This window comes from Hemiscyllium ocellatum, chromosome 4 (assembly GCF_020745735.1).
Source record: "Hemiscyllium ocellatum isolate sHemOce1 chromosome 4, sHemOce1.pat.X.cur, whole genome shotgun sequence".
NCBI classification, from domain to species: domain Eukaryota; kingdom Metazoa; phylum Chordata; class Chondrichthyes; order Orectolobiformes; family Hemiscylliidae; genus Hemiscyllium; species Hemiscyllium ocellatum.
The window spans coordinates 143,692,656-143,709,666 of record NC_083404.1 but is presented as its reverse complement, the minus strand read 5'-3'; the positions used below and the strand labels follow the sequence as shown (position 1 = coordinate 143,709,666).

At 54.6% G+C, this 17,011-nt stretch overlaps 1 protein-coding gene across 1 annotated transcript in view; it reads right to left on the bottom strand.

The window, feature by feature from the left end:
* The window catches only part of sspo (SCO-spondin), a 538,757-nt gene that overhangs the window by 334,797 nt on the left and 186,949 nt on the right, over positions 1-17,011 (bottom strand). Inside the window, exons 39-42 of the mRNA XM_060824077.1 lie at positions 16,831-16,990; positions 15,977-16,031; positions 5,805-5,991; positions 4,875-5,151 (exon numbers count right to left, since the gene is read on the bottom strand). Of these exons, the coding sequence (XP_060680060.1) occupies positions 4,875-5,151; positions 5,805-5,991; positions 15,977-16,031; positions 16,831-16,990 (679 nt within the window). The remainder of the gene's footprint in view (positions 1-4,874; positions 5,152-5,804; positions 5,992-15,976; positions 16,032-16,830; positions 16,991-17,011) is intronic.

Below are 17,011 nucleotides of genomic sequence, written 5' to 3'. Positions count from 1 at the left end.
CAGTGTTGGGGTAGGTGGGTGTGTGTGTCAATGTTGGGGTGTGTGTATGTGTGTGTGTCAGTGTTGGGGCGGGGGTGTGTTCGTGTGTCAGTTTTGGAGCGGGGGTGTGTGTGTGTCAGTTTTGGGGTGTGTTTGTGTGTGTGTGTGTGTGTGTCAGCGTTGGGGCAGATGTGTGTGTGTGTGTGTGTCAGTGTTGGGGCGGGTGTGTGTGTGTCAGTGTTGGGGCGGGTGTGTGTATGTCAGTGTTTGGGTGTGTGTGTGTGTGTGTGTGTGTGTGTGTGTGTGTGTGTGTGTGTGTGTGTGTGTGTGTGGGTCGGGTGTGTGTATGTGTGTGTGTCAGTGTTGGGGTGTGTGTCTGTGTGTTAGTGCTGGGGCGGGTGTGTGTGTGTGTGTGTGTGTGTGTCAGTGTTGGGGCGGGTATGTGTCAGTGATGGGGCGGGTGTGTGTGTGTGTGTGTGTGTCAGTGTTGGGGCGGGGGGGTGTGTCAGTGTTGGGGTGGGTGTGTGTATGTCAGTGTTTGGGTGGGTGTGTGTGTGTGTGTCAGTGTTGGGTCGGGTGTGTGTATGTGTGTGTGTCAGTGTTGGGGTGTGTGTCTGTGTGTTAGTGCTGGGGCAGTTGTGTGTGTGTGTGTGTGTGTGTGTCAGTGTTGGGGCGGGTATGTGTCAGTGATGGGACGGTTGAGTGTGTCAGTGTTTGGTGGGTGTGTCTGAGAGGGTTGGGGCGGATGTGTGTCAGTGTTGGGGCGGGGGTGTGTGTGTGTGTGTCAGTGTTTGGATGGTGTGTGTGTGTGTGTGTCAGCATTGGAGCAGGGGTGTGTGTGTGTCAGTGTTGGGGTAGGTGGGTGTGTGTGTCAATGTTGGGGTGTGTGTATGTGTGTGTGTCAGTGTTGGGGCGGGGGTGTGTTCGTGTGTCAGTTTTGGAGCGGGGGTGTGTGTGTGTCAGTTTTGGGGTGTGTTTGTGTGTGTGTGTGTGTCAGCGTTGGGGCAGAAGTGTGTGTCAATGTTGGGGTGTGTGTATGTGTGTGTGTCTGTGTTGGGGTGGGGGGTGTGTGTGTGAGTGTCAGTGTTGGGGTGTGTGTGTTGGGCGTGTGTGTGTCAGTGTTGGGGTGGATGTGTGTGTGTGAGTTTTGGGGTGCGTGTGTGTGTCAGCGTTGGGGCGGGCGTGTGTGTGCGCGGGTTTTGGGGCGTGGGTGTGTGTGTCAGTTTTGGGGCGTGGGTGTGTGTGTGTCAGTGTTGGGCCTTGTGTGTGTTTGTGTATGTTTGCGTCAGTGTAGGGGTGTGTGTGTGTGTCAGTGTTAGGGCGGGTGTGTTCGTGGCAGTTTTGGGCGGGTGTGTATGTGTGTCAGTGTCATGGGTGTGTGTGTGTGTCAGTGTTGGGGTGGGTGTATGTGTGTCAGTGTTGGGGCGGGTGTGTGTGTGTCAGTGTTGGGGCGGGTGTATGTGTGTCAGTTTTGGGCGGGTGTGTGTGTGTGTGTGTCAGTGTCATGGGTGTATGTGTGTGTCAGTGTTGGGGTGGGTGTATGTGTGTCAGTGTTGGGGCGGGTGTGTGTGTGTCAGTGTTGGGGCGGGTGTGTGTGTGTCAGTGTTGGGCCTTGTGTGTGTTTGTGTATGTTTGCGTCAGTGTAGGGGTGTGTGTGTGTGTCAGTGTTAGGGCGGGTGTGTTCGTGTCAGTTTTGGGCGGGTGTGTGTGTGTGTGTCAGTGTCATGGGTGTATGTGTGTGTCAGTGTTGGGGTGGGTGTATGTGTGTCAGTGTTGGGGCGGGTGTGTGTGTGTCAGTGTTGGGGCGGGTGTGCGTGTGCCAGTGTTGGGGCGGGCGTGTGTGTGCGTGAGTTTTGGGGCGTGGGTGTGTGTGTCAGTGTTGGGCCTTGTGTGTGTTTGTGTATGTGTGTGTCAGTGTAGGGGTGTGTGTGTGTGTGTGTGTGTCAGTGTTAGGGCGGGTGTGTTCGTGTCAGTTTTGGGCGCGTGTGTGTGTGTCAGTGTCATGGGTGTGTGTGTGTGTCAGTGTTGGGGTGGGTGTATGTGTGTCAGTGTTGGGTTGTGTGTGTGTGCGTGTGTCAGTGTTGGGGCGGGCGTGTGTGTGTGTCATTTTTGGGGTGCGTGTGTGGGTGTGTCAGTATTGTGGCGGGAGTGTGTGTGTGTCAGTGTTGAGACAGGTGTGTGCGTGTCAGTGTCGTGGGTGTGTGTGTCAGTGTTGGGGCGGGCGTGTGTGTGTCATTTTTGGGGTGCGTGTGTGGGTGTGTCAGTGTTTGGGGCGGGTGTGTGTGAGTCTGTCAGTGTTGTGGCGGGAGTGTGTGCGTGGCAGTGTTGGGGCAGGTGTGTGTGTGTCAGTGTCATGGGTGTGTGTGCGTCAGTTTTGGGATGTGTGAGTGTGTCAGTGTTGGGGTGTGTGTGTGTGGGTGTGTCAGTGTCGTGGGTGTGTGTGTGTTGGGGTGTGTGTGTGTGTCAGTGTTGGGGTGTGAGTCAGTGTTGAGGTGTGTGTGTGTCAGTGTTGGGGCGGGGTGTGTGTGTGTGTCAGTTTTGGGGTGCGTGTGTGTGTGTCAGTGTTGGGGCGGGTATGTGTGAGTCTGTCAGTGTTGTGGCGAGTGTGTTTGTGTGTGTGTCAGCGTTGGGGCGGGTATGTGTGTGTTTCAAGTCGTGTGTGTGTCAGTGTCGTGGGTGTGTTTCTGTGTTAGAGTGCGTGTGTTTTTCAGTGTTGGGGCGGGTTTATGTGTGTCAGTGTTGGTCTTTGTGTGCGTCAGTGCTGGGGTGCGTGTGTGTGTCAGTGTGTGTGTCTATGGTTGTGAGTGTCAGTGTGTGTGTCAGCATGTGTGTGTCAGTGTGTGTGTGGGGGGGTGTCAGTGTGTGCGTCAGTGTGTGTGGGTATGTGTGTGTCAGTGTGTGTGTGTGTGTGTGGGTGGGTGTGTCAGTGTGTGTGTGTCAGTGTGTGTGGGTGTGTATGGGTGTGTATGTGCGTGTGAGTGTGTGTGTGGGTGTGCGCGTGTGTGTGGGTGTCTGTGTGAGTGTGTGTGGGTGTGCGCGTGTGTGTGTGGGTGTCTGTTTGGATGTGTGTGTGTCAGTGTCAGGTGTGTGTGTGTGTAGGTGTGTGTGTGGGGGTGTGGGTGTGTGTGTCAGTGTCAGGTGTGTGTGTGGGGGGGAGTGTGTGCGCGCAAGTGTGTGTGGGTGTGCGTGCGTGTGTGTGTGTGTAGGTTTATGTGTGTAGGTGTGGGTGTAGGTGTGTGTGTGAGTGTGGGTGTGTGCGCGTGTGTGTGGGGGGGTAAGTGTGTGTAGGTGTGTGTGTAGGTGTGGGTGTGTGTTTGGTTTAGAGTGTCAGTGTCAGGTGTGTGTGTGTCAGGTGTGTGTGTCTGTGGGTGGGTGTGGGTGGGTGTCAGTGCCAGGTGCGCGTGTGTGTGTGAGTGTGGGTGTGTGTGTGTGTGTGGGTGTTTGTGTGTGGGGGTGTGTGTGTCAGTGTCATGTATGCGTGTGTGTGTGGGTGTGTGTGTGTGGGTGTGTGTGGGTGTGTGTGAGTGTGTGGGTGTGGGTATGTGTGGGTGTGTGTGTGTGCGCGTGTATATGTGTATGTGTGTGTGTGGAGTGTGTGAGTGTGTGGGTGTGTGAGTGTGTTTGTGTGTAAGTGTGTATGTGTGTGGGGGTGTGTGTGTGGGGGGTATGTGTGGGCGTGTGTATGTGTATGTGTGTGTGGGGGGGTATGTGTGGACATGTATTTGTGTATGTGTGTGTGTGGGGATGTGTGTGTATGTGTATGTGTGTGTGTGGGTGTGTGTGTGAGTGTGTGTGTGTATGTGTGTGGGGGGGTGTGTGGGTTTGTGTGTGGGGGGTATGTGTGGGCGTGTGTATGTGTATGTGTGTGTGTGAGTGTGTGTGTGGGTGTGTTTGTGTGTGGGTGTGTGTGTGTGTTTTTGTGTGTGCGTGGATGTGTGTGTGTGTGGGTGTGAGTGTGGTTGTGTGTGTGTGGGTGTGAGTGTGTGTGTGTGGGATGTGTGTGTGTATGTGTATGTGTGTGTGAGTGTGTGTGTGAGTGTGAGTGTGTGTGGGTGTGGGGTGTGTGTGTGTGTAAGTGCGTGTGTGAGTGTGTGTGGGTGTGTGGGTGTGTGTATGTGTGGGGTGTGTGTGTGAGCGTGTGTGAGTGTGTGTGTGGGTGTGTATGTGTGTGTGTATGTGTGGGGTGTGTGTGTATGTGTGTGTGCGTGTGTGTGGGTGTGTATGTGTGGGGTGTTTGTGCGTGTGTGTGTATGTGTGTGTGTATGTGTGTTTGTGTGTGTATGTTGGGGTGTGTGTGTGTGTGTATGTGTGTGTGTGTGGGTGTATATGTATGTATGTGTGTGTATGTGTGGGTGTGTGTGTATGCGTGGGGTGTGTATGTGAGTGTGTGTGAGTGTGTGTGTGTGAGTGTGTGGTTGTGTGTGTGAGGAGGGGTATGTGTGGGCGTGTGTATGTGTGGGCGTGTGTGTGTGTGTGTGTGTGTGTGTGTGTATGTGTGTGTATGTGTGGGGTGTTTGTGCGTGTGTGTGTGTATGTGTGTGGGTGTGTATGTGTGTGGGTGTGTATGTGTGGGGTGTTTGTGCGTGTGTGTGTGTATGTGTGTGGGTGTGTATGTGTGTTTGTGTGTGTATGTTGGGGTGTGTGTGTGTATATGTGTGTGTGTGTATGTGTGTGGGTGTGTATGTGTGTTTGTGTGTGTATGTTGGGGTGTGTGTGTGTATATGTGTGTGTGTGTATGTGTATGGGGTGTGTATGTGAGTGTGTGTGAGTGTGTGTGTGTGGTTGTGTGTGTGTGAGGAGGGGTATGTGTGGGCGTGTGTATGTGTGGGCGTGTGTGTGTGTATGTGTGTGTGTGTGTGTGTGTGTGTGTGTGTGTGGTGCTCGGTCACTCTCACCGTGGTGTTGGCCTCTTGCTGTGTTCCTGGAGTCTGGCTCGGCCTGTGGTCCCTGGGGGTCACTTTGGGAATCAGCGCCTCCCCCTGGGCTGTTGTGATCTCCACCCCGTGCTGTGGGTGGGACTTGGTGGTCAGTTTGAGGGTCTCTCCAGGTCCGAGCACGGCTGCAGCATCGGGGGGTGTCGTCTCTGGGGTCTCGGTCACTGGATGCTGGACACCTGGAGGAACGGGAGTGACCACCATCGCTTTGGTACTGCCCATCACCCCAGGGGGGCCACTGGGGAACAAACACACACCATCGGTCAGTGAGGGACACAGGGAGGGTCATGAGGAGGGAGGTATCGGTCAGTGAGGGTCTGAGTGAGGGTCTGAGGTGGGTGTATCAGTCAGTGAGGGTCTGAGTGAGGGTCTGAGGGAAGGTATCGGTCAGTGAGGGTCTGAGTGAGAGTCTGAGGGGGGTATTGGTCAATGAGGGTCTGAGGGGGGTGTATCGGTCAGTGAGGGTCTGAGTGAGGGTCTGAGGGAGGGTATCGGTCAGTAAGGGTCTGAGTGAGGGTCTGAGGGGGGTATTGGTCAGTGAGGGTCTGAGGGGGGTGTATCGGTCAGTGAGGGTCTGAAGGGGGCGTATCGGTCAGTGAGGGTCTGAGTCAGATCTGAGGAGGGGTGTATCGGTCAGTGAGGGTCTGAGGGGGGTAATGGTCAGTGAGGGTCTGAGTGAGGGTCTGAGGGGAGTGTATCGGTCAGTGAGGGTCTGAGGGGGGTAACGGTCAGTGAGGGTCTGAGTGAGGGTCTGAGGGGGGTGTATCGGTCAGTGAGGGTCTGAGTGAGGGTCTGAGGGGGGTGTATCGGTCAGTGAGGGTCTGAGGGGGGGTATCGGTCAGTGAGGGTCTGAGGGGGGTGTATCGGTCAGTGAGAGACGGAGTGCTGTACCTGCCCGTTGCCTCGGCCGGTGTGGGTGGAGGGACACTGAGGACACAGCCGATCTCATCAGAGCCGTCAGCACAGTGTGCCCAGCCGTCACAGCGCTGAGTCGCTCCGATACACCTCCCGGTCTCCCGGCAATAAAACTCCGAGAGCAAACAGCCTCCAAACTCCGGGCTCCCAGACACCACCGTCCCTGTCGGAGAACACAACACTCACACTCACCAGGGGGAACACACCGGGAATCCAACACACACTCACACACACTCCTACACCCCAAACACACACACACACTCACACACACCCACACACACTCACACCCACACACCCCTACACCCCAAACACACACACACACACACTCACAACCCTATACCACACACACACACTCACACACACTCACACACACACACCCACACACTCACAATCCTATACCACACACACACGCACACACACTCACACACACACACCCACACACTCACAACCCTATACCACACACACACACGCACACACACTCACACACACACACACCCCTACAGCCCAAACACATACACACACACACACACACACTCACACACACACCCACACACACCCCTACACCCCAAACACACACACACACCCTTACATACCCCCCCACATACACACCCTTACATCCCTCACACCCACACACCCTTACATCCCTCACACACTTCTACACCCCTCATACACACTCACACGCATACACTTACATCCCTCACACACAAAGTTACATCGCCTGTGCACCTGCATACACGTCTGTACCCCTCGAGAGCCTGCACACACACACACACACACACACACACACACACACCTATGGCCCTTGCATACACACACGCGTACACAGCCCTATACCCCTTGCATGCATGCACACACTCCTACACTCCTCACACACACTCATATACCCCTCACACACACTCTTACACCTCCTGCACACTGACATCCACACCTACACCCTGCGCACACTCACACCCCTCGCACACTCTGACATCCCTCACACACTCACACACATACACTTACACCCCTCACACACTCACTCCCCTTGCACACACACACCTTCCTGGACCCCTCACATACATACACACTCCTACACCCCTCACATACTCCTACACCCTCTCTTTCTCTCACACACACACTCTTACACCTATCATGCACACTCACACACATACACTTACACTCCTCGTGTGTACACACACACTCACACTCACACATACACTCTTCCACCCCTCATGCACACATACACACTCTTACAACCCTTATGCATGCACATACTCTTACATCCTTGCACACACACACTTACATCCTTCCCACACACCCTAAATCCCTTGCACACATGCACTGTTAAAACTCCTTACAGAGATGCACACGCACACCTATACCCCTTGCGTGTGTGCGCACACACACACACACACACCTTGTACACATACACTCCTGCACCCCTCGTACACACACATACTCTTACACCACTCGCACGCACACAGACTCCTATACCCACGCACACAAATACACACATTCTTATACCCCTTTGTACGCGCACACACATACACAAACACACGTGCACACACACACACTCCTATACCCCTCACACACAAACACACACACTTACATCCCTCGCACACACACACATACTCCCATACCCCTTGTGTGCGTACGTACACACACACTTCTACATCCCTCGTATATACACACACACTCTTACACCACTCACACGCATGTGCACACATACCTATACCCCACACACGCGCGCCCACACACACACGTAAACATCTCGCACGCACACACCCCTACACCCCTCATATATACACACACACACATTCGTACACCCCTCATGTATACTCATACACACTCGTACAGCTGTCATGCATGCAGACACTTATATCCTTACACACACATCCAAAATCTTACATCCCTTACACATTCACACACTTACACCCCTTGTACACACACCCTTTGCACACTCACACACGCTCTTACATCCATCCCACACACACACACTTCTACACCCCGTGCAAACTCACATCCTTGCACATTCCTACACCCCTTGCCCGCACACGCACACTCACACCCCTTGCACACACACTCCAACATCCCTCACACACACATTTCTGACCTCCTCACACACACCCACACATACTCTTTCACCCCTCACGCAGACTCATACACATACACCTCTCACACACACTGACATTATGACATCCCATGCGCACGCGCACACATACACACTTACACACACATTCAAAAACCTCTCTCTCGCACGCACATGCACACTTACACACACATACTCCCACACCCCTCATGTACACACACACACTCCCGTACCCCTCACACACACACGCGCGTACACACTCTTACAGCCCTCGCACATACCCTTAAATCCCTGTGCATGTGCACGCACGCACACACACTTACACACATACACTTCTCCTCCCATCGTACGCACACACCCTCTTACACCATTCGTGCACACACACACTTGCACACCTTACACATGCGCACACACACACCTCACACACAAACTCCTACATCCCTCGTGCACACACACATTCTTACACCCATTGCACACATTCCTACGCCCCTTGTGCACACACACTCTTATATCCTTGCACGCACACAAACAATCTTAGATCCCTCACACACACACTTTTACACTCACACATACTCCTGCACCTCTCGCACACAGACACTCCTATACCCCTCACACACATCTTTCACTCCTCGTATACTCACACCCTTCGTAAATTCACACACACTCTCACACCCCTCGCATAAACACACACTCTCACACCCCTCGTATACACACACACCTACACCCAGCGCAAACTCCTACGCCTTGCACTTTCCTACACTCTTCGTGCACAGACACAAACACATACACCCCTTGCGCGCACACACAAACCCTCATACATCCCTTGTACACTCCTACACCCCACGCAAACACACTCACTCTAACATCCCTCGCACACAGATATCTGAACCCCTCGTGCACCCCCATACACACTCCTACACCTCTCACACACACTCATACGCATGCACTTACACCCATCGTGCACACTCACATTCTGACATCACTCTCTCACACACATTCACAGATACACACATACACCCCGACACGCTTCACACACACACACACACACACACTCTTCTACCCCTCGCACTCACACCCTTTGCACACTCACACACACTCCTTGACCCCCCCCACACACACTTTTACACATCTCGCACGCGCACACACCTCTCGAACACTCACTGACACTCCTACATCCCCTGCACAAACACACCCCTCACACACACACTCTTACACCCATTGCACACTCACACCCCTTGCACACTCTTACACCCCTTGCACGTGCGCACACACACACACACCTACAACCCATGCATACACCCACACACACAAACTTACATCCCTCACATGCACACACACGCCTGACACCACGTGCCCTAACACACACATAGTCCTACATCCCCCACACAAACCCACATATACTCTTACACCCCTAATGCACACTCACACATCTACACCTACACCCCTCACAGACACTTTTACAACCCTTCCACACACACATTCTGGACATCCTTGCACGCGCACACACACCCACCCACCCACTGACACCCCTCACGCACGCGCACACACCCACCCACTGACACCCCTCACGCACGTGCACACACACCCACCCACTGACACCCCTCACGCACGCGCACACACACCCACCCACTGACACCCCTCACGCACGCGCACACACACCCACCCACTGACACCCCTCACACATGCGCACACACACCCACCCACTGACACCCCTCACGCATGTGCGCATACACCCATCCACTGACACCCCTCACGCATGTGCGCATACACCCACCCACTGACACCCCTCACGCATGTGCGCACACACCCACCCACTGACACCCCTCACGCATGTGCGCATACACCCACCCACTGACACCCCTCACACACGCGCACACACACCCACCCACTGACACCCCTCACGCATGTGCGCATACACCCACCCACTGACACCCCTCACGCATGTGCGCACACACCCACCCACTGACACCCCTCACGCACGCGCACACACACCCACCCACTGACACCCCTCACGCATGTGCGCACACACCCAACCACTGACACCCCTCACACACGCGCACACACACCTACCCACGGACACCCCTCACGCATGCGCACACACACTTCTATGCTCATAGCATGCATGCACACGCACCCCTATACCCTGCGTTCACTCATACATTCACACCCCTCACACATTCCTTCACCCCTTGCACACACACACTCACATCCCTTGCACACCCCTACACCTCTCACGCATACACGCACACACTCCAACACCACTTGCATACACCCACACACATTCTTACACCCCTCATGCACACTCACACACATATACCTACATCCCTTGCATACACTCATATACTCTTACATCCTTCACACACGCACACACACGTCTGACCTCCCTCGCATACGTGCGCACACACATGTACACCCCTCATCCATGCTCACACACATACACATACACCCCTCATGCACACTTTTACACCCCTTGCACACACACACACACCAATTGACACCCCTCGTGTACAGACACAAACACACTCCAAAACCTGTTGTGTGTGTGCACACACACTTATACTCATTGCACAAATGCACACACTCCTACACCCTGCGTACACTCACACACTCACACTCCTCGCACATTCTTATACCCCTTGCACACACATGCACACTCACACCCCTTGCACACTCCTACACCCCTCATGTGCACGCACACACATACACACGCTCTTACACCTTTTGTGCACACACGCACTCCTACATTCCTCGCGTGCTAGCACGTACACACTGCTACACCTTTGCACGCACATACATTCCTACACCTCTCGCACACTTACATACATTTTTGTATATACCTACACTCCTTGCACATTGATAAACATCCGCATACTCCTACACCTACCCCTACCCCTATTCCTACACGGTTAGGGCGGCACGGTGGCACAGTGGTTAGCACCCTGAGACCCAAGTTCAATTCCCGCCTCAGGCGACTGACTGTGTGGAGTTTGCACGTTCTCCCCGTGTCTGCGTGGGTTTCCTCCGGGTGCTCCAGTTTCCTCCCACTGTCCAAAGATGTGCAGGTCAGGTGAATTGGCCATGCTAAATTGCCCGTAGTGTTAGGTGTAGGGGAATGGGTCTGGTTGGGTTGCTCTTCGGAGGGTCGGTGCGGACTTGTTGGGCCGAAGGGCCTGTTTCCACACTGTGTAGGAAATCTAATCTAATCGGAAAACCTCTCGCACACTCACAACTCTTTACACCCCCCAATAACAGATCGTGGCATTTAAGTCCAATAAAATCTGGAATTAAGTCTAACAACAATCTTGGACATTGTCCATCGTCAGAAAACTAGATCACTCATGTTCTTCAGAGAAGGAAACTGCCATCCTCCCCCAGTCTGGCCTCCATGTGACTCCAGACCCACAGCAATGTGGGTGACTGTTAACTGCCCCCCCGGGCAATTAGGGATGGGCAAGAAATGCTAGTGTTGAAAGTGAGGCCCACATCCTGTGAAGGAATTAAAACAAAACTCTCTCACACTCTCACACTCAGGTGGTGAGAGGAGGGATGGCCGAGGATGGGCAGGAAATACTGGCCCAGGCTCTGGTACCCACATCCCATCAATCACTCAACAAGTAGGCTGACAGCAAGGAGTGCACACATTAACAAGGACATCTCTTTTAAAGATAGTTACAAATTAAAAATAAAATGTTATAATTGAGGGATTACAAACATAAATTACAGAGTAGACTTTGTGGCAGTAACAGAGACATAGCACAAGGAAAGGAATGACTGGGTGTTAAACATTCCAGGGTATGAGTAGTTATTCAGGAAAGAAAGGAAAGGTAGAGAGGTAGCAGTATTGGTTAAGACAGTCATTTCAGTGATGGAAAAAGAGGATACCTCAGGAGGGTTCAAGGACAGAGTGAAGTTGGTTAGAGCAAAGGAATTAGAAGGGAGTAATTATATTGCATGGGGTAAACTAGAGACTACCAAATGGTGGAAAGGACATAGAGGAACAAATCTACTCAGATCTTAGAGGAGGATAAAAGGCCGGCATAACAAGGAGGTCAAAGGGCCTGGACTGTGCAGACTGTTTGAATTTTCTGTGAAAAACATGAGAGAAATGAGTTGACAAGACATGGAGTTTGTAAAAGCACAGCAGGTCAGGCAGCAGAGGAGCAGGAGAGTTAATGTTTCGGTCAGGATCCTTCATCAGGACTCATGAGGCCCTGAAGGGGCCTGCCCAAGATATTAACCCTCCTGCTCCTCTGATGCTACTTCACCTGCTGCGTTTTTTCCAGCTCCACATTTTAATCGACACTGACTTTCCAGCAGCTGCAGACGTCATTAACTCCAATACAAGGGAAATGTCAATATTATAGAGTTGTTATAAAGGGGACTTCAGTTACTCAAACTGAGCCTAGGATACCGGTAGTGTAAGGGGCAGCAAGAAGAAGTGTTCCTGGACTGTGTTCGGGAGAGTTTCCTACAGCACTACACATCCGGTTCAACAGGAAGGATGCATGTTGGACCTTGCTTTTGGAAATGAGGTGGGTGAAGTGAATCACGTTTCAGTGGGAGAAGGTTCGGGAGACAGTGATCATGGTATAAGGTTCAGGATGGTGATGGAAAAAGAGATGCAACAATCCAGAGCAAGAGAGCTGACTTCAACGGAGCAAGAACAAAGCTGGGCAGGATTGACTGGAACAGGAGGTTGGAGGGAAAACAGTCCCTGAACCATGGGCCACCTTCAAAACGCAGATGGTTCAGGTACAGTCCAGGTATATTCCCTCAAATGGGAGAGGCAGGTCCCTGGAAGGAAATAGTGATTAGGATTATGACAGGAGTAAGGAAGCAAATCCAATGGAGAAATGAGAGGTATGGAGGGGAGGGCATCCCAAGAGCCTCTGCAGGCAGATAGACAGTGGAGTGGATAGAGGAGTAATACGGCCAATAACGGATCAGATCGGGAATTGGGATTGGAGGCAGGGGCTTTGTCAATGTATTAATGAAATTTTACATCTCCCTTTACAAGTGAGGATGATGTTACCATGGTAACAAATGAAGAAATTGTCATTCGAAGGTTAAAACTGGTAAGGATAAAATCTGGGATAGACTCTTGATCCTTAAAGTTGACAAGGCACTGGGACTGGGTGAGATACATCCCAGAATTCTGAAGAAAATGAGGATACGAATTATGGGAACACTGGTCACAATCTTTCAGTCTTCCCCAGACTCAGGGGAGCTGCCAGAGCATTGGAGAATTGTTTAAGATAATCCCAACAATTACAGACCAGTCAGTTTACCATCAGGGGTGGGGAAGCTTCTAGAAACAATTATTCAGGATTGAGTCCGTAATCACATGGAGAAAGGTGGGAAAATCAGGAGGAGTCAGCTTAGATTTCTAAAGGGGAAGTTGTGTTTAACTAACGGACAGGAGTTCTTTGGAGAGTAACAGGAGGCTGGAGGAGGGTAATGTTGTGGGTGGGGTCTACTAAGATTTCCAGAAGGTGTTTGATGAAGTGCCACACAGCAGCCTTGTGAGCAAGGTCAGAGGGCACGGGGTAAAGGAGACAGTGAGGAAGGCGAGGACAGAGGAGGGGCAGGAGGGAGACAGCACAGAGGTGGGGGAGGCGGGTGCAGAGAGGAAAGGCGAGAGAGGGACAGGGGGAAGGAGGGGGAGAGAGGGACAGGGGAAGGAGGGGGAGAGAGGGACAGGGGAAGGAGGGGGAGAGAGGGACAGGGGAAGGAGGGGGAGAGAGGGATGGGGGAAGGAGGGGGAGAGAGGGACAGGGGAAGGAGGGGGAAAAAGGGACGGGGAAGGGGGGGGAGAGAGGGACGGGGGAAGGAGGGGGAGAGAGGGACGGGGAAGGGGGGAGAGAGGGACGGGGGAAGGAGGGGGAGAGAGAGGGACGGGGAAGGGGCGAGAAAGGGACTGGGAGGGAGGGGGAGAGAAGGGGGGTGAGAGAGGGGCGGGGGAAGGGGGGGAGAAAGGGACAGGGGAAGGGGGGAAGAGGAGAATGGGGGCAGGAACAGTGAGGTAGTCTGTCTGTCAGTCAGACTGTTTCCCAGCTCACTGTCTCAGCCTGCTCTGGGACACAGCCTGGTCCTTTCTCAGTTTCATTGGGAGAATATCCTCACTTACCACAGTATAATTCATCCGAACCATCCCCACAGTCATTAACTCCATCACACACATATCCTCCAGGCCCTGCCAAGACGCACTGCCCATTGTGACACTGAAACTGTCCTGTCTGGCATGCACGGTGTGCTGTGGTGGGCCATACTCCTGTCACTGTGGACGGGCTCGTGGGGGTGTTGGAGTCATGTGGCAATGCTGAGGGAATTACAGAGTCAACAGAACCTGAAAGAAATCAAAATAGTTTTGTCAGAAAGACGTGAAAGGCAGTCAGTGCTGGAGGGAGAACACACCGAGAACATCCATTGGGCCCAGGCAAATAAATAACCTCCTGACGATCAATGATCACAACTCAAAACAGCCAGCACCAATCACAGCCTGTGACATGAGCACCACAATATGGACTGAGGGCCATTCAGCCCCTCGAGTCTGCTTTGCTCTGCTCTTCAATATGATCATGGCTGATGTACTCCCAGCTCCATATCCCACAGCTTCCTTGTTTATTAATCATCATGTTGCCAGGGTTGGAGGGTCTGAGCTACAGGGAGAGGCTGAACAGGCTGGGGCTGTTTTCCCTGGAGCGTCAGAGGCTGAGGGGTGACCTTATAGAGGTTTATAAAATCATGAGGGGCATGGATAGGGTAAATAGACAAAGTCTTTTCCCTGGGGTCGGGGAGTCTAGAACTGTGACTCCATCTCTCGGTGCCCCCACCCCTCTCGGTGCCCCCACCCCTCGCGGTGCCCCCACCCCTCTCTTGGTGCCCCCACCCCTCTCTCGGTGTCCCCACCCCTCCCTCGGTGCCCCCACCTCTCTCTCGGTGCCCCCACCTCTCTCGGTGTCCCCACCCCTCTCTCGGTGCCCTCACCCCTCTCGGTGCCCCCACCCCTCCCTCGGTGCCCCCACCTTTCTCTCGGTGCCCCCACCTCTCTCGGTGCGCCCACCCCTCTCGGTGCCCCCACCTCTCTCGGTGTCCCCACCCCTCTCTCGGTGCCCCCACCCCTCTCTCGGTGCCCCCACCTCTCTCGGTGCACCCACCCCTCTCTCGGTGCCCCCACCCCTCTCGGTGCCTCCACCCCTCTCGGTGCCTCCACCTCTCTTGGTGCCCCCACTCCTCTCGGTGCCCCCACCCCTCTCTCGGTGCCCCCACCCCTCTCGGTGTCCCCACCTCTCTCGGTGTCCCCACCCCTCTCTCGGTGCCCCCACCCCTCTCGGTGCCCCCACCTCTCTCGGTGCCCCCACCCCTCTCTCGGTGCCCCCACCTCTCTCGGTGCCCCCACCTCTCTCGGTGCCCCCACCCCTCTCTCGGTGCCCCCACCCCTCTCGGTGTCCCCACCTCTCTCGGTGTCCCCACCCCTCTCTCGGTGTCCCCACCCCTCTCTCGGTGTCCCCACCCCTCTCGGTGCCCCCACCTCTCTCGGTGCCCCCACCCCACATCGGTGCCCCCACCCCTCTCTCGGTGCCCCCACCCCACTCTCGGTGCCCCCACCCCTCTCTCGGTGTCCCCACCCCTCTCTCGGTGCCCTCACCCCTCTCGGTGCCCCCACCCCTCTCGGTGCCCCCACCTCTCTCGGTGCCCCCACCCCACTCTCGGTGCCCCCACCCCTCTCTCGGTGCCCCCACCTCTCTCGGTGTCCCCACCTCTCTCGGTGCCTCTACCCCACTCTCGGTGCCCCCACCCCTCTCTCGGTGCCCCCACCTCTCTCGGTGCCCCCACCCCTCTCGGTGTCCCCACCTCTCTCGGTGTCCCCACCCCTCTCTCGGTGCCCCCACCCCTCTCGGTGCCCCCACCTCTCTCGGTGCCCCCACCCCTCTCTCGGTGCCCCCACCTCTCTCGGTGCCCCCACCCCTCTCTCGGTGCCCCCACCTCTCTCGGTGCCCCCACCCACTCTCGGTGCCCCCACCCCTCTCTCGGTGCCCCCACCCCTCTCTCGGTGCCCCCACCCCTCTCTTGGTGCCCCCACCTCTCTCGGTGCAGTAGCAGCAGCTCTCAGCTGATCCTTCAACAAGTTTTTGTCCCTGGAAAAGAAACAGAAAATCAGTGAGTGTAACCGACCCTCCACTCTCCACTCCGACCCTCCCCCCTTCCTCCACCACCCTCCCCCACCCTCCTCCACCTCCCCCACCCTCCCCCACCCTCCCCAACCCTCCTCCACCTCCCCCACCCTCCCCCACGCCGTGCCCCTCAGATCAGCTTGTTGTGTGGACAAACCTGTGATCTAACCCCAGTGAGAACACTGTGCCCAGTCCTGGCCCCACACTGGGGGCAGGATGTCAGGATTTCTTGGGAGGGAGTACAGGAGATTCACAGGAGGTGCTACGCGCCTCCCAGCTCAGCTGCCATGTTGGCCAGGTCACTGGGACACACCTTTAATGTGATAGGCTGAGGGTGTGGGGGAGCGGGGAGGTTCACTCAAGGGGTTAGGATCTGGAATGTACTGTCTGAGGGTGTGGGGGAGGTTTTCATTCGCAGACCAGTATAAAGCTGATGGGGTGAATAGCCTCATTCAGTGCAGTAACAATGTTGTGATGCTGTAAGAGCATTTCTGGGTCCGTGAGGTCATGTCCTGGTCAGGTGTCCATGGGAACTGACAGTCACATTGAGGTGGTTGTCTTGAGGCAGGTGGATGAGATGACCAGGGCTGGTTCAGTGCCTGCTTTACCCAGTCCCACATGGAAACTGCAGTCTGCTGTTAAATTACAACCTGGCATTGCCTGCTCCCCCACTCAGGGTCCAGGACCATGGGGGTCCTGGGGCAATGGTGCTCACTGAACCCCAGAAAAAGCCCAGTCTGACCCAGGGGCACTTGACTCTCACCTGTGGACATTGGAGTGCTGTGTATGGACAGTACATGGAGCAGTGAACGTGGAGTTCCTCGAAACACTGACAGACCTCACACTGTCCGACTTTCCACCGCTCCCCCATGGAGTAGGAACGACCCTGGAATTCACAATCTTCACACGGTGCAGTCTGACACCTAAACATCAACACAACAACA